Source organism: Epinephelus lanceolatus, chromosome 20 (genome assembly GCF_041903045.1).
Source record: "Epinephelus lanceolatus isolate andai-2023 chromosome 20, ASM4190304v1, whole genome shotgun sequence".
In the NCBI taxonomy this organism is placed as follows: Eukaryota; Metazoa; Chordata; class Actinopteri; order Perciformes; family Serranidae; genus Epinephelus; species Epinephelus lanceolatus.
This window is the reverse complement of record NC_135753.1, coordinates 21,263,727-21,286,188: the sequence shown is the minus strand read 5'-3', so window position 1 is coordinate 21,286,188 and position 22,462 is coordinate 21,263,727. Positions and strand designations below refer to the sequence as shown.

The 22,462-nt window shown below is 43.1% G+C and overlaps 1 protein-coding gene across 5 annotated transcripts in view; it reads left to right on the top strand.

The window, feature by feature from the left end:
- Positions 1 to 390: 390 nt before the first annotated feature.
- Positions 391 to 22,462, top strand: part of atp8a2 (ATPase phospholipid transporting 8A2) — a 57,165-nt gene continuing 35,093 nt past the window's right edge. The window contains exons 1-23 of one of the 5 annotated variants that reach the window (XM_033638621.2): positions 444 to 631; positions 3,517 to 3,624; positions 8,205 to 8,349; positions 11,379 to 11,478; positions 12,089 to 12,187; positions 12,293 to 12,338; positions 12,571 to 12,611; positions 14,704 to 14,777; positions 15,158 to 15,227; positions 15,568 to 15,695; positions 16,161 to 16,272; positions 16,650 to 16,818; positions 16,947 to 17,074; positions 17,598 to 17,675; positions 17,819 to 17,907; positions 18,193 to 18,237; positions 18,470 to 18,542; positions 18,661 to 18,849; positions 18,932 to 18,981; positions 19,078 to 19,147; positions 19,232 to 19,316; positions 20,164 to 20,303; positions 21,279 to 21,417. In XM_033638621.2, coding sequence (XP_033494512.1) covers positions 589 to 631; positions 3,517 to 3,624; positions 8,205 to 8,349; positions 11,379 to 11,478; positions 12,089 to 12,187; positions 12,293 to 12,338; positions 12,571 to 12,611; positions 14,704 to 14,777; positions 15,158 to 15,227; positions 15,568 to 15,695; positions 16,161 to 16,272; positions 16,650 to 16,818; positions 16,947 to 17,074; positions 17,598 to 17,675; positions 17,819 to 17,907; positions 18,193 to 18,237; positions 18,470 to 18,542; positions 18,661 to 18,849; positions 18,932 to 18,981; positions 19,078 to 19,147; positions 19,232 to 19,316; positions 20,164 to 20,303; positions 21,279 to 21,417 — 2,221 coding nt within the window. In that variant the 5' untranslated portion in view covers positions 444 to 588. Of the gene's footprint in view, positions 632 to 3,516; positions 3,625 to 7,355; positions 7,482 to 8,171; positions 8,350 to 11,378; positions 11,479 to 12,088; positions 12,188 to 12,292; positions 12,339 to 12,570; positions 12,612 to 14,703; positions 14,778 to 15,157; positions 15,228 to 15,567; positions 15,696 to 16,160; positions 16,273 to 16,649; positions 16,819 to 16,946; positions 17,075 to 17,597; positions 17,676 to 17,818; positions 17,908 to 18,192; positions 18,238 to 18,469; positions 18,543 to 18,660; positions 18,850 to 18,931; positions 18,982 to 19,077; positions 19,148 to 19,231; positions 19,317 to 20,163; positions 20,304 to 21,278; positions 21,418 to 22,462 lie in introns of those variants that run through there. The other 4 variants (XM_033638625.2, XM_033638624.2, XM_033638626.2 and 1 more) reach the window with 4 other exon arrangements.

Sequence of the window (22,462 nt, the reverse complement as noted above, 5' to 3'; positions counted from 1 at the left end):
ATTATTAGTGATACAAAGGAAATTTAGATGCTTGTGTATGTCTTCAGATCTATAGTAAACTGTGACACCCTTATCTGCCAGTTTCCTCAGGTCTGTCCAATTTTTATAGGCTGTAAATGTTGTGTTAGAGTATTAAATGTTAAAAAAAATGTGAAGTATTTTCTAGATAATATTTGTTTAAAATAGCTTGTAACATTGATCTTGCAAATGTGGCTACACCTATCCACAATTGTATTGTCACATGATTGAACTGTACATGCTGACAGGTAAAAATAACGTTGTTATTTATTACACTGAAGATGGAGCGCATTCCCCTTGAGCCTTTACTGTAACGTACTTTATTTTGAAAGCAGTGACCGGAAGTAGCACTTACTTCACTGCGCCTGACTCGACGCTGGCTGAAGCTACCCTCCACAACATTACCTCCGCGGTCCTGCCGAGAAATAATGGTCCCTGAGCAGCAGCAGCAGCGGCGGCCGCAGCCCGGGCCTGGAGCAGCCTTCCCCTGCTCTGTCGGTGAGCCATGAGCATGCCACCGCTGCGGCCTCCCCGCCCCAGCCTCTCTGACAGTCCTTCACCACCAGCAAGATGTATTTCAACCGGAGAGCCAAGAAGATACACAGTGAGGGAGGTAAGCTATAAAACAACAACAAACACCTTGCTCAATATCTGCTCTGTCAAGGTTCCGCCCGCTTAAATCGTGATCTGTCACTGTCAAACCGTGTTAATATCTGTGTCGATGACAGGCTTGTCATTATAGAGGGTATAGCGGCCTGTATATAATCGTGCGTAGGCCTCTTTGAGATGTGCTTGGCATAATAACGGGGATCGGTGTTGTCCGGGACTGCGGCATGCATGTGGGGTGACTTGCTGTACCGGTGTTTATCCTCCAGTCTCGCTCGGTTTTTGGCACCGGTTGGTGATGCAAGGGCAAGCAGACTGCAGGTGCCTGCTTAAGGTAGCACCGTCTGCCCTTTATATAATAAGATGGGATATTTATATAAACAAGCGAAGTTATCCGTGCTGTGCCTTAACGAAAACATAACATTTATTCTTGATAGGATGAATGTGATTTGTTGTGTGACCTTATCACTCTGAATTCAATGCACTGTGTTTCCTATGGCATCATTATGGTATTATATAATGTTGCAACAGCCTCTTGTATCCAGACCTCCTGGATCGCATCATATGGGATATTTTCGCATGGAATGACTCGTCTAAATTAGTCCATATCCAAGTGTTCAAAGGGAACTTATTTTGCATTTCAAACGTCAAAGCCAGATCCCATAGATCAGTCAAAGAACAGCCTATTACCTCGCCGACTTAAAATCCACGTGACCGTCTAAAGAGCGTTTCTCATTCTGAGCCCGTCCAGAAATTAAGCTCACCTGACCTGAAGGCCATCCACACATCCAGGACCTGTTTTACATCACAGCAATGTACACACTCATGTCTTCAAAGGTGTAGATTTCAGGGGGATGCAGGAGACATGCCCCCCTCAGTAAGAACATGAAGGTAGCAGAGGGGGTTTATTTTGTCAAAATAAGACATTTACAGCAGAAATTAATACAGAAAGGGCACAAATTGGTGCATAGAAATTCACCAGAATGCAGGACATTAATTGCCAAGGTCCAGACCTTGGAATCTGTCCACTCCTCCCACAATTTTGCCTGATATTTTCCAGCAGATGACCCCCAAATCCTGTTTCATATGTGTGTCCCCAGATGTTGAAACGAAACCTGCGCCCATGCACGTGTCGGAAAGAGATGGTTAAGGCAGTTGCTCGGAGGGACTGTGTCTGTATGAGTCCAAGACTGTTAATTCAAATAAATCCCCCATGACAAACTGTATGGTGAGGGCTATAGTCTCACTTTTTGGGAGAAGATGCCTCATATTCTCGTCAGAGTAGGAGCTGGAGAGAGGAGGGGGATTTTTAAAACACAAAGCTGCCTCGGATGACTTCACTCATGGCAAACTGACATCGGATTGGATTGTCCTGGAAGAGAGGAGCATGTGTTTGGCTCATCCAGTGGCTTATAATAGTGACTGGCACATATTGTCGGGCTGCTTTGCTGTTGTGTGTGTGTGTGTGTGTGCGCATATGTGTGGCTGCATGCCTCATGCAGCTTCCAGAAATAGTAAGCAGGGCAAATTTGGAGCAGAGATGAGCGCCAACTGGGCCACACTGTCTTCAGGCCAGAGTTTCCCAGAAATTTATTTGCTGTTAAAAGAATATGCCACTCGATCTTTTGACACTGGGGGTAGCACATTTTTACTAGAAGGCAGGTCAAAGGTTAAAATGGTTCAGCACCAGTTTCAAAAGGTAGAGGTGTACATTTTTGACTGTATAGTGACAAAAGGTATATAATATTTGCCATCATATTTGTAAGTTTTAATTATATATAATATCATAAGGCCTCACAAATGAGTCACATCTCTGTTGTCAGTTGTTTGTTTTACATCCAGTACTGACCTAGTCATGTGTTTTTCTTCTTGTTTGTATCAGAGCAATTAATGTGGGACTTTAAGGATCTCTAGTGGGCATTTGTTTTGGTTTCTGGTGTCTGAAAATTGTATAAGAGTGTTTACTATTGCTGTATTTAAAGCATATCAGGGTGGATGTGGAGGGGTACTCCAGTATGTACATGTGTTCTCTCCTGGATTCACTTTGCTGCCTTTACGGTAATCTCTTGGAGCCTGACCTCTTGCTTCTTTGCTCCAATTAGCGAGCTGCCATATCCCTGGCGATGACGTCTGCGGCTACCAATCTGTCACATTTACTCACACACTCTGAAACACATTCACACACAGAGTAATATTTGTACTTGTTTGTATGTAGGAAGACCATAAATAAAAGGTGATACAAACTCAAACCAACATTTGCACCTTTTATACAGAAGTGGTCTACTCACAAGCACATAAAGCACTTCTCACATTGGTGGAGAAAGCATATTATACTGTAGAAAAAATGATTTTACCCTTATGTCACAGAAGCTAAACAAACTGTAATGGAGATGTCTTACAGTTTTTGCAGACAGTCCTGGACAGCCCATAGGATTTGTATTTAAATGTGAGGGCACATCTTGTCCCTTTGTTGATGTGTCTAGTTTATGCGAGTCATGCAGCTCAGCCAACTGTCAACAATACATCTGTTTTGGAAAGATAATGACCGGTTGTCATGGCTGCCAAGCTACTGAAGATGCCTATTGAGAGATAGAGAGAGGCCTAATAAATTGCAGTAGTGATGTATTTACGTATTTTGGACACAGGGGGGCGCTCCTGTGCAAGCCACAAGGTTTTGGTCAAGTCTATGTCTGTATGCAACTCTTCGGGGCCAACATATTTCACCTGCAGGCATGAATCTCATCTGACTATCAATGCCTCCAGCAATGGGCAAATACAAACACATTTACAGTTCAGTTATTGACACAGATGTGTTGTGTGTGGTATGTGTATATTGACTCCTTGTCTTGTGTGTGTTGTTTTCTCCTGCCGCGGCCTCTCTGGCACCCACAGAGCAGTTAGTGTTGACCACCATTAGGCAGGAGGCTTCTGAACCGCAGGACCCAGGCGAGGGCACCGGCGCTACCATGCGTGCCCGCCTCACAGACAGGTTTGACAAAAGTGAGTTTGCTCGAATTAGACTGGATGACGCCCCATTTGTGTCTGGAGTCCCAAGGTGCATGTGGCCATGCGCAACGGCTAGGAGCAGGTGTCTCCCAACCCCCGGCCCTCAAGAGCTACAATGTCTAGTGACCTACTAGAGTGTCTCTGGTTCTTGTCTGAAAAGGTGTAGATACGAAATATCTGCTGTGGACCTTGAATAATCTGTAGCTCCTTGGGGCCTGGAGTGATGAATGCTGAACAGGAAATAACCCTTTCACTGCATGTGCTTGTGGATAGTGGGGTGGCCACTCATGTCAGACCATGCCGATGAAGACAGATCAATATGCACTGGGGTCAATAAGCAAAACTGTCAATATAGACACATCTGCATGCTGTAGAACACGACACATGCATGTGTTGCCATGGCATGCCTGAACAGAGCATGTACATGAACACTGCTGCATGTGTGTATGACACATAAGTGACTGAGATGTCAGACAGGGGGCAGGGGACTAGCAGCATGTCGGGGCCTTGCATGTTTTCTGGCATTAAAAGATGTATGTTCGACTCTGCGTGTGTGTGTGTGTGAGAGTGTACCCATAAAACAGTGTCAGTGTGTGTGTATGTATATGTGCATATGCATACATCAGTGTAATGTGTATTTGTGTGCGTGCCGCAGTGTCACCTGTAGGATTACCAGGTTATGGCTTAGCAGCAGGTGAAGTTGCAGAGCAGACACAGAAGGGATTATCATGCTCGTAAACTTGGTGCGTAAGAGGCTTTCTTTCCTTACTTCCTACTCTGTTATGGTGACAAAGGACCCACTGGGAATGCTTGAGGCTAGTTAAACGAGGACCTGCAAATAGGGCCTGCAGGTCTTGAGGCCAGGACAGCCATGGGACGTAGGGTTCGCTCAGGCAGACGATGCTCTGTTGGTAATGCATTTCTAACCACACAGCATTATTGTTGGCTGGATGGAAGTGTGTGGGGAAAGATATTTTATGTTTTGTTTATTTTATTAGTTGTGAAAACTAATTAAGGTGGTTGTGGTTGAGTGTTTAGCTCAAGAACACTTTTGCAGGGCCTGTGGCTGTTAGAGGATTCATATGCACAGTATATGCAATACACTCTGATTTGCCATGCTCATTTAGCTACCCAAGTGCAATTGCATTTTAAATGTTTTGACAGTTTTCCGATGATAAAAATGTGTAAACAGCCAGAGTGTGTGTCCTCAGTGTTGCTTGTGGGGGTTGGAGTGCTCAGACAGCTGGGGATAATTGTAGCTATTCTACTATAACTGCTGTTATGATTAGTCGTTCTTTCCTTTCTGGCTCATTTCCGCCCTGGGCTGGGTGTTTAGAAGATATGAAGTGCATTTCTATTAGACGAGATTCAATTAAACGTGCAAGCATTTCCAAAAGCTATATCGGTGTCATTTAAGACGCAGTTCTGGCAGTCGCGCTAATTGACACAGCCGCTGAGGGAGACACGCCGATAGTGGCTGACATGTGAGCCATTTCTTGAGTGAAGACTGGGGCACAACACCAAGGCAGAGCATCTGGTGAAATATGCTCTGCCATACTGGAAAATGTAGATGAATTATGCAGCCCGTCTTTATCCATTATTTAGTAGCCTAGCCTACTTTTAACAGTGAAACTTTGGCTCAAGGCCAGGGCAGCTTGGGCTCAGCCCAAAAGTTAATACTCCATATTAAGATATTATGAAGCGTGTGATGAGTGACATCTTCTTCAAATGACATGCATGATGGATTTAATTGCCTGCATTTTCAGACTGCATTGCCCTTGTTCTGCTCACTGATACCAGAACCAGTAATTTTATCTGCCCACTGTATAAAATGTTTTTGGTTTAATAGGCTTCTAATGACACACATGTTCATGTTGGAGAGACAGTAAAAGGGCTATTAAGCTCCTCTACATAATGCACGGAAGTTTGGCTAATTAATGTGTAGCATTGTTTTTAAGAAAGGGGATATTTGCTGTTTAAGCCTCACCAACTAAATGGGTAGCTGATCGGTCTAGTCTTACCTGCTCTGGCTGCAGGTTATCAGACCTATGGTACCTGTCCGGCCAGCCTGGGTGCTTCATGTGTAATTGACCTGACTGTGCGCTGCTGGGGTTTGCTGCTGACTCATCAGTGGTGCATCAGTAATAAGTTACGGAGGTGACTGAGCCTGTTCTCCATCAGAGATGAGTAACCGAGCCATTGATCTCTTCAGAAATGAATCAGAGCTGAAGTGGGCTGCTGAGAAAGCCATTATTGATCTGCTTGGAAAGGTAGGATCTAGAGGGTTAAAAGGTGGAGGTAAGGAGGGGTTGAGAGGACAGTAAACAGTGCTGCATGAACAGAAATAAGCAACAAGGTATAGAAGGTGTAGACGATTCATGAGGAAGAGAGAAAGGTACAAAAAGGAAAGGGAAAGAAGACATTCCAGGTAACCATGTGCATCGCCCTTCACTACCTTTTAACCTTCTTAATCATTTCCTTACAATCACTCGCTATCTTGATTGACCCCTGTGCCATTTGCAGTGTGGAGTGCTGAGCTGTGATTGTGACTTATTGCTCTATTAGGTCCAGAGGTAATAGCTTGGTTGGAGATATAGCAATGAGGGATAGGCTGCTTATTATCATTTTGCTTGGATAGACTTTGACCCTTGCTCTCTTCCTCGTGCAGACACTTTGCAGGCTGGTGTGCTATAGCACTATACTGTGCTTAGAGTTTTAAACCAAAGTAATATCTCCCCTTTAGATAGGATAGATATGATATGATAGCACCCTTTAAATAGCACTCAAAAAGATGCAGTTATTGAAGCTGTTTCCTTTTAACACACACGACTTTCTGTGTGTGGTAAAGTGGAAGTCTGACATGTCAGTGGTGATGATAGCACATCAGGTAGATAAACCTGACTGGCTTTTATCTGGGTCGTTTTACAGTTCCTCGCCTGCTTCAGAATAACAAGCTTGAGTGGAATATAATGCTATTTTGGTTATTGATGAGGGGAGAGAATGATCCGTTAAATGTGGGATTATAGTGCTGCAGAAATAGAGATTCAGGACTGTGGAAACTCAATCTGCTAAAGCCTGCAGTGTTTATTCGATCCTAAATTATTTATGCAATTAGGCTGTTGTTTTAACTTACAAGCTCACTCACAGACAGGCACACAATTCCCAGATCCTAAGAAAAGATAGGCCTGCAACAATCCGCACAAATAACCTTATTATGCAGCTCACCATATATTAACAACTGAGCACTACAGGCACACTGCACGGGCTATATTATCAGAATAATAACAGGATTTTGTTAGAGGCTTACCTGTGGCTTTCCAGATATAATTCTTATATCTTATCTCATTACTGGAGATGCAGTCTGACACAAACTATCTGCATCTGTGCAAACTAATGAGAAAGAGCAGAGACTTGTAGTTAGTGGACACTACTGTTGCACGGTGGAAGTGAAGCGACATGAAGTGATCTCCTGATGGATGGTTCCTGCCTCGGCGATGTCATTTGACCCATCTGTCTGACCGCAAGACCTCAAGGCGATATCAGGCTTCTGGCCCTTTAAAAGTGGAGCCCCGGCTTTGCCCCTCCGCAGCACTGAAGGAGCGCCATATGGCTCCCTCTTGTTGTCTGCACCGGCAGTAGTGAGCCGCTCAGCATCAAACTGGACAAGGAGACTGTGCAAATCGCGCCCGCATAAAAAGGCGTCCCGAAACGGCAGGTGGCCAGATGACACGGCTGCGGAGCTTGGCGGGACACTATCTGTTACCGGGGCCGCGAGCTTCCTCTTTAGCAGGGCCGAAGGAGGAGCGAGGAGGCACGGGCACGGGCGTGCTGCTGCATCTGTCCTCGCCCAGGTCCGCCGTTGTTGTACCAGCTGAGTAAACTGTGCCGTCCAGACCTGTTTGCATTGCTCCCACTTCCCCTACAATGTCCCTGCACAACTACACACATTCTCCCGTCATTAGGCGCACTCAAGGATGAGAAATGTCCCGCTCCTGGAGCTCATGCGGGGGTGAATGCGCGGAGATCACGACGCGTTAAAATGGTTGGAGATGACAAAGCCAGGCGGGCGGGACGCAGAGAGTCTGCAGGAGAAGCGTGTTGCATCCTCTCGTGTCACTTTTTGGGATAATTTGTGCCTGTAGTGTAATGACAGCCGCGATGTGCGCCGGGTCTTCTCTGTGTTGCATATGGACAAGTTGACGTGCTGATAAAACAGACAAACTCGGTGTGTTTGTTCGCCATTGTGCATCCCTCAGCACATCCATTATACGCGGGGGGTCCCGTGGGCGTCGCGAAACGCGCGTGTGCATTGACGGTACCTGCATAATAATACTGAAAGACAAGGGGGGTGTTTATAACGGGAAACGTCATTGAATCGACCCCGCCGGCTTCAGCATACATCAGCATACAGTAGCCTCTAGTACTAATTGGTCGCCTTCGCTTTTGAGCCGTAAACCACGTCTCCCGTCCATGTCTCTGTCTCTCTCTCCCTCCCTCTCTCTCTATCTCTGTCTCACTGTCTCTCGCTCGCATTCACTCAGCCTCGCCTCTCTCCCATCAATCCAACGGTGCAGGACCTGCTTGCTCGTCCGGCGGTTACCGCAAGGCAGATGATGAGATGTCCGGGACCACTTCCCAGGCGGATCCTGTAGACGCCACCGCGCGGACGGTGCTGCTCAACCGGCCCCAGAACACCAAGTTCTGCGACAACCATGTCAGGTAGGTGTCACTGTGGACTTCTATCAACTGCACGTTTTGCTGTGTGATGCATGCTGTGTGGCTTGTTTGCACTGATTTCTACAATGTGCACTGAAAGTTAAATATTAGCCTGCTTGGTGAGCAGCCAGCAGCCAGAGTGGTGTATCAAAACTAATTCAGTGTTTTATTTTGCATAAGCTTTAATCCAAAGCAAAGTACTGCCTTGATATCAGACTTATGAAAGCTCCGGTCATGTTATCTGATACTTTTTACTTATTTTGTGTTAAATCAGAGAGTGATATGCACATCTTGGCTGGATTTATTTAAACACAAGTTCATGTGTTTGCTTGCCTGAGGTCAAAGTGCAGGGTCGGCTTGTAGGAATTCCGTGTCTTGCTAAAGGACGCTCCAGCATTGTGGATGTTTGCTCAGGGGGGCTTTTCTCCAATGTTGTCAGGTTAAAGGACAGCCTGTTTGTATGCTTTTCTTACCATCATACCATGTGTGACAAGTAGACTTTGGACCACTGAGAATTTGCTTTATTTCTCTCTTAAACATTTCCCTTTTTTTCAGTTTCACAGTATCACAGTAACCTAAATGAAAAACTTTTTGTATTTTGTTTTACAATTACTAAAATCTTACACGTGAAACTCTATAGATAAGGCTATTTAATAACTAACCTATTACTGTAAGTTACAACTCTGCAGCGGCCCCCGACGGGTGAGGCTGATGTATGTCACCTAAAGTCCTGAAGTCCACTCGAGAATCTCAGTGGAAAAGTGCTTGGCTAAACAACTTAATATGACCGTGTTGCTTAATCAGTGTGTCCGAATGAATATTTAAGGCTGCCAATGAAAGTAAAGTAACTACGCTCACATGTTTTTACACAATTGTCAGAAAGCGCCTTAGCTGTGTCTTTCTCAGACCTTGAGGGTGTGATTTCTGTAGGAAGGAGGAATACAAATCTTGGACTACACTTTATAATATTTCACATATTGTGCCGATGTGGCTTCCCATGGTTCAGCAGTGATTATCTGATTGAATTCCCTGATTGTATGTAGTAGGCAGAGTCATTAGCTGGGCCAAATGTCACATACTGTAGTGGAGACGTCACTTTCATAAGCAACATCCCAGCTGTCATCTCCATGTTTTATGGGCTTGGTTGTAGTCATAATTACTAAGTTGCAGTCAGGCAAACTATTAGAGTTTGATTTAGACTGACAGCAATTTCATTCCCCCTCTGTCTTTACCTATTATTATTTCTGTTTGTATGTACTAACTGTGCCTGGCGCCATCGGGAGCAGTGGGCTCATATTCTATAAGTTGGAGGCTTGTCGTTATTCGGTTGACATTCAGTGGTCTGCCATTACGGTCAGGAGATTTAATTTCACTTTTAAAAGAGCCTATTTCAGCTCTACGAATAAGATTAAGGCAAGTGCTCCCTGGCTCATCTGATTGGATCACGTGTGGTGTTCTGCCCCTTGCCGCATGCTGATTGGAGAGTCAAGAGCACTCTGGCTCCAGGAGGGGTGCCCTCTGATGTCCCTGTGTTCCTGTAACTCTTTAGTTTATGTTTGAAAGGTTCAATAGCCTTATTGATTTTTCTCAGATTAAAGCCTTGTAGCTTTTATCTGTGTACTCAACTCACCGTCTCTCTATTCCCCTGGTCCTCCACTTCCATATTTCATTGTATACAGTTGTGTTTATACATACTAAGCATTAGTGCTGCTCTCCTGTGCACAATTCCCGCAAAGTAACCTGCTTGATTATTCTTAGGAATGGACATGGAACAATGTAAGTAAATCATGTGAAACTGAATAGCGCATGCTCCATTCTATTGTTACTTGAAATTAAATCAAACTTGGCACAGAAATTGAAACAATTATTTTACACTTGTATTTTCAACAAATCTACCTGCCTGTGTTCACCAACTTTGAGAGGTGTTCTTCTCTGATGACAGCCCAGTGTTTTCTTTTTTCTTTTGGCCTATAATGTACAAAGAACACTGACCTTTGTATTAAAAAAAAGAAAAAAAAAAGACAAAGCCACCCAGCAGCAGGAGAGCATCACTCCTGCAGCTAACAGCTGTTAACACCACATGCAAGTTGGACATCTATAGTGTGAAAAATAACTCATGTTTTTCCTTTTTTTTTGCGCGCGGTCCAATGGAAATGTGTGTGTGTGTGGTCAGATATCACTTTTCTTTGATTGGATTAAGGCGGCTTTATCTGTTGGATCATAGGTGTAGTATCACCAACTCTGAGTTATTCAGAGCGTCAGGGTCAGGACAACGAGTGTGTCTGTGTGACAGACGAACAGCTGTTGCTACTCTGTCCTGTGTGTAGTGTCCTGCTCTTTGTAGTTTTGTGTCTGCGTGAGTGAGGCACACGGAAAAAGCGGTTAAGGGTTCATCTCCTAGGAGATGCTGAACTGTGATGGAGGGGGTGTGGTTTCCCATTCAGTACTTGCACTTGCTGCACTCAAACACATAAACACCAACACACCCCATCCCTTAAACAAATGCCTTTTCAGAAGCTCTTATTTTTCACTCAGGCCATACAGGAAAAAACAAGGCAGGCCTTGACTTGAAGGTTGACTTTTTGTATTTTTAACCTCTCTAAAAGCTTTTACGGTAGCTCCTAGGTAAAACAAGGTTAATCAATACAGCTGTCCAATCAATACAGCTGATTGGCAGACAAGTTGAGGTCGCCAAGGTTTCTTGCACCTATTTTATGGGGTTTCTGGTCTAAATATAGATTGCTGGATTTAAAGTATCGGTCTATTTATAGCTGTGATGTGTGTGCACCCCATAATGGCTCTGTTTGCCCTCTCTGGGCACAATTGAGTGTTTCGAATAGATTTTCAGCTGCTGCAATATTAAAACCCAGCCGTTAAGGTAATGCTATTTGAGCTTGTCAGGTGAAAAAATCATTAGCACACAATTTATGCATGAAATCCTGCTTTTGCTAATGCACTACTTGGCGCTGCCTCCATCTGTCTGAGTGTAAACAGAGCATAACGTCTCCTTTTCTCCTCGTTTTTTTCCGCAGTACCACCAAGTATGGGGTTCTCACCTTTCTGCCCCGGTTCCTGTATGAGCAGATCAGGCGGGCTGCCAACGCCTTCTTCCTGTTCATTGCACTCATGCAGGTAAACCCCACGCACACAACTGTAACGGCTCAGTGTGCCGTTTGGTTTCAGATTGCTTCTGTGGCCCACACAGACTTTAGATGATACATCCTGAAATGTCTGTTTTAAAGCATTCCAGGATTCCCACAGGCCCAGCTATTTTTGAAATACTGCGTTATGGATTATTGAGCGTCGTTTTCTGGATGGCAAAAGTTAAATTTTGGTACATTTCTTCAGAAAGCCAGAAGGAGGAGACTAAAAACTAAATGTAAATCATGAATATTTCACAAATGGGTCACACCACATATACTGATACATATTTGTTATTTATAAGATATTAGTAATAGTACCTAATTGCTTAACAATATTATATTCCCCACTGATGGTAGGAGAAGGCGGGCACTCTCCTCTGTGTGAGCCTCACGAAAAGTCGCACCACCTTCCATCATGCTCACATGGCTGTGCATACCCATCAAAGATTCATTATACAGCACACTCATTACACTCCGCTGCCTTGTCTAATGTTTTTTTCTGTGGCGTCACTATGGTGATCCATTATAGGTTCTTTAAACTACTCAACATTTGCTATCAGCAGTGATTTCTGAGTGCTGCCTCTCTTGACTCTTCTCAGCAAATTCCTGATGTATCACCGACCGGTCGCTACACCACACTGGTCCCACTCATCTTCATCCTCACTGTGGCCGGGATCAAGGAGATCATAGAGGACTACGTGAGTACCACAGCACCACCTGCTCTACAGTTATTTCTTTTCAGACTTTAAAGTGAAGGAGAACATCATATCTTAGCTAACTTGTCTTTATCTGTGTCTTTCCAGAAAAGACACAAAGCAGACAACACAGTAAACAAGAAGAAGACAACAGGTATCGTCTGCATGTGCGTGCTTGCTAATGTGCGTCAACTGTCTGTGCGCTTTTCCACGAGTGTGCTCGTGTCTATTTGTGTGGGTTTTGTTTTCCTTTCATGGCTGAGTGAATGGCTGTTGTCTGTCACTCACTATAGTGCAGGCCCTAGACAAAAAGTTTAGCTGCTATGAATACTGTATGAGTGCTGCTCTATAGGCTGACTGATGGCTGTGTTGTCCTTGTCTCTCAGTGCTGCGGAACGGAGCCTGGCAGACGATCATCTGGAAACAGGTATCACTATCATCACAGACTTCATCTGTGTCGCTCTCTCACTCATCACTCCTGTGCTTTGCCTTCCTCTCTACCTCGGTTTCACTGTTCAGTTTGTATACATGCTTAAAGGGAAACTAATGTACATTTCAACATTTTCCCATGATTTTATGTGTAAGTGACTAATGGAGACAGCAATTTTTAAAATTGGTTCAGTACTGAGCGAGACTGCGTTAGCTGCAGCAGTGAAACAGGCTGTAATGTAATCCCTAAGGGCAATTGTGGGCCATCGGTTTACATCCACTCAAAGTGCTTGTTTTTGCCACAGAGAGGCTCAGATTGTTATTAAACTTGTCCGACAACATTCTTGAAAAGACCCTACAAAGAAAAAAAAAATCTTAGTGTGTGTAACCAAGTGTCCCTTAAGGAGAAGTATCGTTTTAAAAATCCATGGACTTTTCCACATTGTTGAAATTAGCCAAATAAAACACTGAAAGTGTTTTACATGACACTAAGCTAGGCTTTCTGTACTCCAACACAACAGACTTCCCAGCATTCCTCTCTCCAACTCTAACTACCATTTTACCATAGTTTTCCTGCAACACATCACCTGGCACAAGATTTTAAAACATGACTTCTCCTTGACAAAGAAAAGTTCTCTATAGGGTCTTTTCCATAATGGTGTCAGACACTTCTAATAACAGTCTGAGCCTGTCAGTGGCAGAAACAAGCACTTTTAATAGACTTAAAATGATGGTGCAAAATTGCCCATAGGGATTACATTGCAGCTTTTTTTTTAACTGCTGTGGCTGCCGTAGTCTTCTTTTGTACTAGATCAATTAAAAAAGTATTGTCTCTATCAGTCATTTACGCACAGCATGAAAATGTGAAATAATACTGTAAAAAGCATGTAAGAAATGCAAGCTTTTAAGATACACTTGTTCTAAAAATAGAAAACAATGTAAGTAGATTAGCAAACAAAACTAAATCAGTGAAAGCAAAAACATTCAAATAATAGTGTAAATATGAGAAATACTGCAAAAGCAGGCACTGTAATAAAATGAAAGTCTAGTTGTTGTTTTTAAATGAGGGATTATCTACTTAAATGTTTTAGCCTTTTTTACATTAAATGGTTACATTTGTCTCAGAGGAGCGACATTTCGGTCTCAGTCTCACCTGTTGTGAAGTTATCCCATATTTTCTCCTCTTTTGGTGTCCAGGATTTCTGGCGTTCAACTTCTTGTGGCTACACTGCAGTCTCTCCGCCTGTCTCCCTCGCAGTAAAAAGATACTCTGTCAATTAGTATTGATGTTTTAGGGACAGATAACAAGTAAATTAGTAGGTGATTTGTCCAGTAATTCACAGAGACACATGTTGTCTTTGGAATAAGTAGGTTTTCCCTGATTATCTGCAGCTCATCTAAGTCATTGACCTGCTCAAAGTTTTCAGTGCAATCTCTGCCAAATTTAAACACACCTGAGCAAAATAAATCCTTGTCACAGTACAATGAAGGCTCACTGTACATTCTTAAACAACAAATGCATCAACTATTTTCTTGAGTGTAGCCATTAACGGAGTCCAGCTGTGTACATTCTTGGTCCAGCAGGTCATATCAAATCAAACTTGAGTTCTTGCTATGCGATTTAGGGCAGGAATGCAGCCCTCTTGTTATTCAGGGTCAGAAAAGGTGAAGGAATTTGCTCCAGCTGCCCCGCTAACTCAGTAATGTTCATGTTAAAGGGAGGTGCTGACAATTAGTTTCACTGAAGTGCTCCCTTTTTCGTGGCAGAAGAACTCATATAAAGTGTCATAGAAATGTCTCTTCTTCTCTCTCTTATCTACATGCTTGTTATCTTTGTATCTCATTCTGGTCTTGCAGCCTAATCACAAGAGTTAAAGCTTTGCACCGCTGTACTCACTGTCACTTTATCTCAAGTCTTCTTCTATCTCTATTGGCTGCCTCTTGGTTGGTCACTAATTAACCTGCCTGTTGTTTCCCCTCTCTGTCCTCCCTCACCCCTCCTATTACCCCTTACCCTCTGCCTCAACACCCTTCTTTTTCTTCCTCCCACTTTCTCTCATGCTGTTGCACTGCTGCGTCCTGCCCACAAGGTGGCAGTAGGAGACATAGTGAAGGTGACCAATGGCCAGCACCTTCCAGCTGACATGGTTATTGTGTCCTCCAGGTCAGACTCCAGTGTGTATGAGTGTGTGTGTATGTGTGTGGGTGCTCATTTACATTTGTATGTTAATATAAATGTGTTGTAATCATTTGTTGTGTGTTATACCACTTTTTTGGGGCTGCAAATAATGATTAGTTCTTATTATCGCTAAATCTGTTGGCTAGTCGTTTGATTCATTACTATGTAATGATAAATTTCTGTCTTAAATTGCGGTGGAATAGTCAAATAGTAGTTTTGATATTAATAATGTTAATAAAGTGAATATTAAAAAGATAATTCCCTAGTTGATTAGTTGATTTTCGAAATTGTCACTGACTCATTTCCTTTGGATTGATGGATTAATCACTTTAATCAAATCAGTGTTTATTGCGTCTTCTCCACAGCGAGCCGCAGGCCATGTGTTACACTGAGACCTCCAACTTGGATGGAGAAACCAACCTGAAGATCAGACAGGTATGACACTGGAGCACATGCTTAGTGGTGTTTTAGAAACATCTAATACTTGTTGCAGTTTGGATGCAAATGAACAAATTAATAAAAGATGGTGAACAATGTTGGCATTGGCTTTCAGGACTCTGTCTCAAATTAAACCTTCGCAATCCTCACGTTTGCGTCCACACGGGTCACAAATAAGATCTGATCATGTTTCATGTCATTCTTGTCCATTCTGTATCCCCTCTTGTTATTTGTGTTTGTGACCTGTTTTGCTTTTCCATAATGTATTACGTGATAATCCTGTAAAATTGCACCCACGTTTAACTTTCCCTTACTTGTCTTGTTTAATTTTTTCCAGGGTCTCTCGCTCACAGCTTCTTTTCAGACCCTGGAGGATTTGATTGCACTGTCAGGTCGTCTGGAGTGTGAAGGTCCCAACAGACACCTGTATGACTTCACTGGCACACTGCGGCTGGAGAACCAGAAGTGAGACACACACACAGACATAGTTTTTTCCTTGATCAGTTAGTCATAATTATATATGCTAAATTTTGTGGTTTTATTAATATACAGGTCAATAGAAATCAAATAGTATCTTTGTGTAAAGCAGATCTAGCCAAGACAGCAGGATAAATCTGTAAACCTATCAAAGATTTCATATTTGTATAGACTTATCCAGCACAAAAGAGATAACATTTTAAAACCAACCAGGTACATGCAGCCTGTCATTGTAAAAACAACATTAACTTTTATAAAGGGTTATATAAACTAAAATTTTGAAGCAAAAAAGTAAAGCTCGAGAAGTGAAAGAAGAAAACACCCACAGTATGAAGAGCAATGTCCTTCTAAATGCATCAAATTTACTCATAAATAACCCAAAAATGCAGGGCGCCCTGAATCTGCATTTATTTATCATGTTCTGTTGCTGATTACCGCCCTTGTTCTTCTCAGTCCAGCTCCCCTGGGTCCAGACCAGGTGTTGCTGCGCGGCGCCCAGCTCAGAAACACTCAGTGGGTTGTGGGCATTGTTGTCTACACTGGCCATGACTCCAAACTGATGCAGGTAAACCCATGCGTCTTGTCTGAATTTAGTAAATTGTGTACAATGCATGAAAACAAGTTTGACTTGATGTTATTTAATAACTAGAATCTGTCCTTCCTTGTGAACTTCATAGGAATAATTTAGAGGTTTTAACTGAGTGATGCATTCATAACTGGGAGCAGTCACAGCATTTGGACTGCTGACACATTCTTCTGCCAAAAATGATTTTGTAATTGTGTATGACAAATTATATTAGTGGAGCAAAAGTGTTCAAAGGCTGCAGCGAGTGGATGTCTTCCCAGAGAAACCATTGTAGCTCAGTGAAAGTGTTCCCTCATCCAGCACCGTCTTGATGTCAGTGTCTTTGTGTTGTACTCATCGACCTGTCCACCTGCCAGAACTCCACCAAGGCACCACTGAAGCGCTCTAATGTGGAGCGGGTGACCAACATGCAGATCCTGGTCCTGTTTGGCATCTTGCTGGTCATGGCTCTGATCAGCTCCGTGGGCGCTGCCATCTGGAACAAAGAACACACTGAAGATGCCTGCTGGTACCTGTCCCGGGCTGGTGAGAATACACACACATACACATACCACATCTCACAAGCTGTAACTAAAGTCTCTTAACAGTGATAGAGTGGGATTAACACACAGTTTAAGAGTCAGCATAAAGGTGAATATTATTTGTTTGTGCAGGTGACATCTCCACTAACTTTGCGTATAACCTGCTGACGTTCATCATCTTGTACAACAACCTGATCCCCATCAGCCTGCTGGTCACTCTGGAGGTGGTCAAGTTCACACAGGCCCTCTTCATCAACTGGGTATGTTCCATGTCAGAGCATGTGAACAGAGTGGAGCGGTGAGTGGATTTCTGCTCCTTGCCCACAGAGCCGTTTGTTCCCTCTACACCCCTGCTCAGTATCGCTCCGCGCTTAGCCAGATTTCCCCCTGCTCCACTCAAATCGCTCAGTTTCCTTTTAAAAAGCACTTTTTAAACCCCACTGTCGAGTTCACGCCAGCCAGTTTTGACAGAAAATAGTGTGTGTGCACACTACACAGATGCATTCTGAGTCTGGCATACTTTGAACTCCTGGTGTGAGCGGTATTGGAGCAAAATTGGAGCGGGGTCGAGCGGGAGATAAGGCATCACTCCAACTTTTTAAAAAATCCACACTGCGCTCCATCCAAAATCTTTCCCCTCACACTCCCTGCTCCCTCGCACTCTGCTCCGATCACATGCTCAATTCCATGTGTGTTTTATAAGGCATGTTTTCAAATTAACTTAATGTAAGTGTTCAAATATTCCTCTTTCTCTTTATCACTTTGCTTATGTTTTTCCCTCAGGACGTGGAGATGTACTACTCAGAGACAGACACACCAGCCATGGCTCGAACGTCAAATCTTAATGAGGAACTGGGCCAGGTCAGTTCCTCCACGTCCTCATAATCAGTGGCTTTAGGATGGAAAGTAGGAATGACTACAGTAACCGTTACATACACAGTCAGTCAATACACGCCTGTTATCACTTGTGCTTTCATTACCTACCGTCTGTCTATCCTTTCCAGGTTAAGTACCTCTTTTCTGACAAGACAGGAACTCTGACCTGTAACGTCATGCACTTCAAGAAGTGTACCATTGCGGGAATTACATATGGGTCAGTCATCTTTTTTTCTTGTAAATCCATTCTTGTCTCTTAGCTCTGCCTTTAAAGGAGCCAGCTGCTTAAAGAAAATGCCACTAAATGCACTGTAGCACTGAGTCACCTTTTAATCTCTAATTATTATTTTAATTAATGTCTCAGACTAACTTATAGTGAAGAATAAGACATTATAAATCCTGCTGATTAAACTCTTGCATGCTTGATCAAATGAACTAATCAACTCATCAACTTGATAGTAACTTGATTCCTCTTTCAATACACCCTCATTCATCACTGCAGCCACTTCCCTGACCTTGACTGTGATCGGTCAATGGAGGATTTCAGGTCAGTGACCTTCTGACCTTCGTAGCTGTCTGCACCTTTCTGATTTTCTTCTCCACTTAGGCTCTGCATGTCTCAGCATCTTTTACAGTCATATTCACAGTTTTTGGATCAGAAAATAGAGAAATAGTTGACAAAAACTCACCTATTGTAGGCTGTGATGCTAAAATGATGCCAAAAATAAATTTTCCACACAATCTTAGAATAACTCCTGCCATCATTTTTTTCCCCGCAGCAATCTGCCGTCCAGCAGCAATAACTCTACAGAGTTTGACGACCCGACTCTCATCCAAAACATTGAGAACCATGTAGGTGTCTCTGAGGCTTTTCTCATATTTCTTTATTTTAAGTAACCCTATTCAGCCCCAAAATAACCAAAGGATGCTGTAAAAACCATGTCCACTCTGTTTGTGTGAATGTGTACAGCCTACATCACCTCAGATCTGCGAGTTCCTGACAATGATGGCAGTGTGCCACACGGTGGTCCCAGAGAGAGAGGAAAACCAGATCATTTACCAGGCCTCTTCGCCTGATGAAGGAGCGCTGGTCAAAGGGGCCAAAGGGCTAGGCTTTGTCTTCACTGCAAGAACCCCACATTCAGTCATAATCGAAGCTGTGAGTGTGTATCTGTGTGTGTCACTGCAGTAAAAGCTGCTTTTTGCAAAGGTAACAGCTGACATTTTGTTGTTTATTTCAGAGAGGAAAAGAGATGAGTTATGAGCTACTGAATGTGCTGGAGTTTTCCAGGTAACACTCCCATAAATGTTCTTCTCAGTCAGTAAATAACTCTGGAATATAAGACTGTTGTGTGTTTTGAAACTAAGCCCTCTGCTTCCTTCACAGTAACCGCAAACGCATGTCTGTGGTGGTCCGAACCCCCCACGGGCGGCTACGGCTTTACTGCAAAGGAGCTGTATGTTTATCTCATTACAACTGTAATTCAGTACTCTAAATGTCTCTTGACATTTTCATGGATGCTTATTTTGTTGTTTTGCAGGATAATGTCATTTTTGAGCGTCTGACTGAGACGTCCCAGTACAAAGAATTAACTGTTGCTCACCTGGAGCAGTTTGCTACAGAAGGTAAGACAGAGAAAAAGGTGGAGGGAGAGAAAGCCATAGTTGAATTTCTATGTTCGCCGTTGCTGCAACAAGTCTTTTGCACTGACTCAACTTTACATATTTTGCTCTGTATTAGCATTATTTGCCATATCTTGGTACTGATCTGAATTCAGATAGAAGTGTCAAGACTAGGCCTAATGATAACTACTTTTGGTAGATGATATAATGTCCCAGAAATAATTGCAATAAACTTTTATTATCGTCATTTTAAGACCATTTTATTGCCACTGATATAATGATAATAGTATTATCCTGCAAATACAATCTTTCATAGAATAATAAACTTTTAATTCTCAAGAGTTTTTGACACTGGAATTGGAATGTGAAAAAATATTAAGTTATCCTTAAAAAAACATAGAAACATCTATGTGTAGCCCAATATAAAACTCTTAAGAGGGCAGACGAGAGGACAGAAGCAGTGTGACCAGAAATTACACCAAAACTTCTCTCAGCATAGTTTGTTTCTGTTAGGCACTGTGACAAAACGCAAGTCTTAGAACGGTTGGGAGACCCCTGCTGTTAATTCTGGCATCATGTTGACTAAAATTATGGTGACATTGTTATGTTAACCTGACCTTTATAAGTCAATAACGTAATTATGGTGTCAGGCCTAGTCAAGACTTGACATTATTTGGTCCCACTTCCAGTTTAGGCTTAAAATACACCAGAACCATCTTTCCCAAGTTTCCTCCCTTCTAGCTGCTTCTGTGTTCCAATGGAAAAACATTGGAACACTCAGTTCCTGTCAGAAACATAATCTGTTCTCCATGATCCACTGATCGATCATCTTATCCTCCCTTCTCTCCAGGACTGAGGACTTTGTGTTTTGCCTATGTGGACCTGGAGGAAGAAGCCTACCAGGAGTGGCTGAAGGAATACAATCGTGTCAGCACTGTGCTCAAAGACCGCGCTCAGAAACTAGAGGAGTGTTATGAACTACTGGAAAAGGTAAAATTCTCCATAGTGATCTACATTGTTGGTATCCGACCTTATGTGAGATGTTTTGAAATCAAAGCAGAACCCTGGAAATTCTTCATGCCATGAAACTCCTCCTGATATGTACTCACACACACACAAACACACTCTGTGTATGCCAGCAGGGGGCAGAGTGGCCCCATTGATTCCCACACTTGAATAACCACGGTGCTCCTTCATTACTCATCACCTTAGTAATTTGTAATACACGGTCAGAGGTCCCTTTCAAGGTGTGTGTCTTTTTTTTTTTTAGCTGAAAAATATAAAGACAGATACTGCTTCATTCTGAAAGGATGACTTTGTGAGAATCATGTCTTGGTTGATCAGAAATATGGCACTGTATGGGCAAAAAGTGTACAACATACTGCAGAGATTTCAGATGAGAGGATATTCAGAAGAGAGCTAAGGAGATGTGGGAAAATGAAGGATTTAAAGTAGAGAGTCTAGGTGAGAAAAGTAAGTGAGGAGAAAAAAAAAGAGGAAGCTGGAGGAGGAGGGGAGCTCAGACTGGGAGACCACAAGGGTAATTACCTGCACCAGCCTGCCAAAAGCCCCATAAAACTGGAGTCAACAACACAGTAGTGTTAACTTGTGTGTCTGTGCGAGTGTTTGTGTGTGCGTCCGAGTATGTCTAATGAGGGTACACATGCATTTAAATGCTGAACAAATTAAAGCAAGGGGGGGAAAGGTAATGGGTTACTTCTTGGCACGTAGACACAGAGTTGGTACAGAGGTCTAAAATGAGCTGCTGTACCAACTGAACTGAACTTTCTGGCATCGTTCTCATCCTCTAACTAGTTAAGGGTGATGTTCTCGGTAGAGAAAGAACCCTCACATACAAACTGGTGATATTTGGCTGGATCTTTTGCCTAAATAAGATCATTCTCACTGTTTAATAATTTTTGCTTCTCAAATAATCTCTCTGACATTCTTCTGTTACATCAACAGAACTTGCTGCTGTTGGGCGCCACAGCCATAGAGGACCGTCTGCAGGCCGGCGTGCCAGAGACCATCGCCACTCTGATGAGGGCTGACATCAAAATATGGGTCCTCACTGGGGACAAACAGGAGACAGCCATCAACATAGGTACGGAGAACAGCATTTAATATTCACACTATGGCCAAAATGTGAGTTTAAGTCACAGCACTGACAGTTTTGCCAGAAGAAGATGGAGAATAGGGTGTTTTTAGGCCTTGTTCAGATTGGCATATCTAGATTGCATCCAGATTTATTAGAGAAAGTCTAGACAGCTAAAAAAACAAACAAAAACAAAACACATGTAATGCGTTTTTTTTGCAAGTCAGCTCCAAACCAGATTTGGAGGTCATTTGAAATGCAATTTCAATCAGATTTCTATCAACTGCGTCTCCGTCTGGACGTTCTGGCGGCTTCAGTCGGATTTCAAAGTCTCTTTTGCATCACTTGCACACAACAACTACATCAAATCCAGGACAGAAGTACTGAGCAGAATCCATGTTGGTACTAGCAGAGCGCTTTGGAGAACAACACAGCGACATGATGGCATTTGGAGAGCGCAATGATGGATCTCCATTTCTCATACTTGTGGTGGAAAGCTTTGCCACCAGCGTAGTTTGGTCGTTACTGAAGGCCACATCATTACTGCAGCAACCCATGCAGATACTGTAGGTTGGTGATGTCTGGAGACACAACTTGCAAATAACAGTGAGGACAGTCAGTCTTAAAGATCTGATTTGCCTACAGTCTGAACGCAGCTTTAGTGGAGCATGTGCCAGCGATGGTGTGGAAGTCCCCTTGTCACTGCAGACTGATGTGCAGCAGTCTAGGAAACTGCATCTATTGTGGAGATTATTAAATCATGGCAAAAAGAATAGAGGGCATTATGTGAGCTGTGAAACATCAGGCACATCTGCAGTCTCGAAGTGAAATTTGCCAGTGGCCAGTGTGCTCAGGGAAGAAGGGACTTAAGGTTGCACAGCAATGTCGTTAGTGCATTTGGTTTCTCTTGGTAGTTGTGGTGGAAGTCTGTGGCAGATGGCCACAAAAACAACACAAATAAAAACAAAATTTAGTTTAAAAGTTTGGACATCCTCTGAGAGTGTACTTTTCCGCACACTTTTATATAATCAAACTGCTCTCTACACCTGTAATA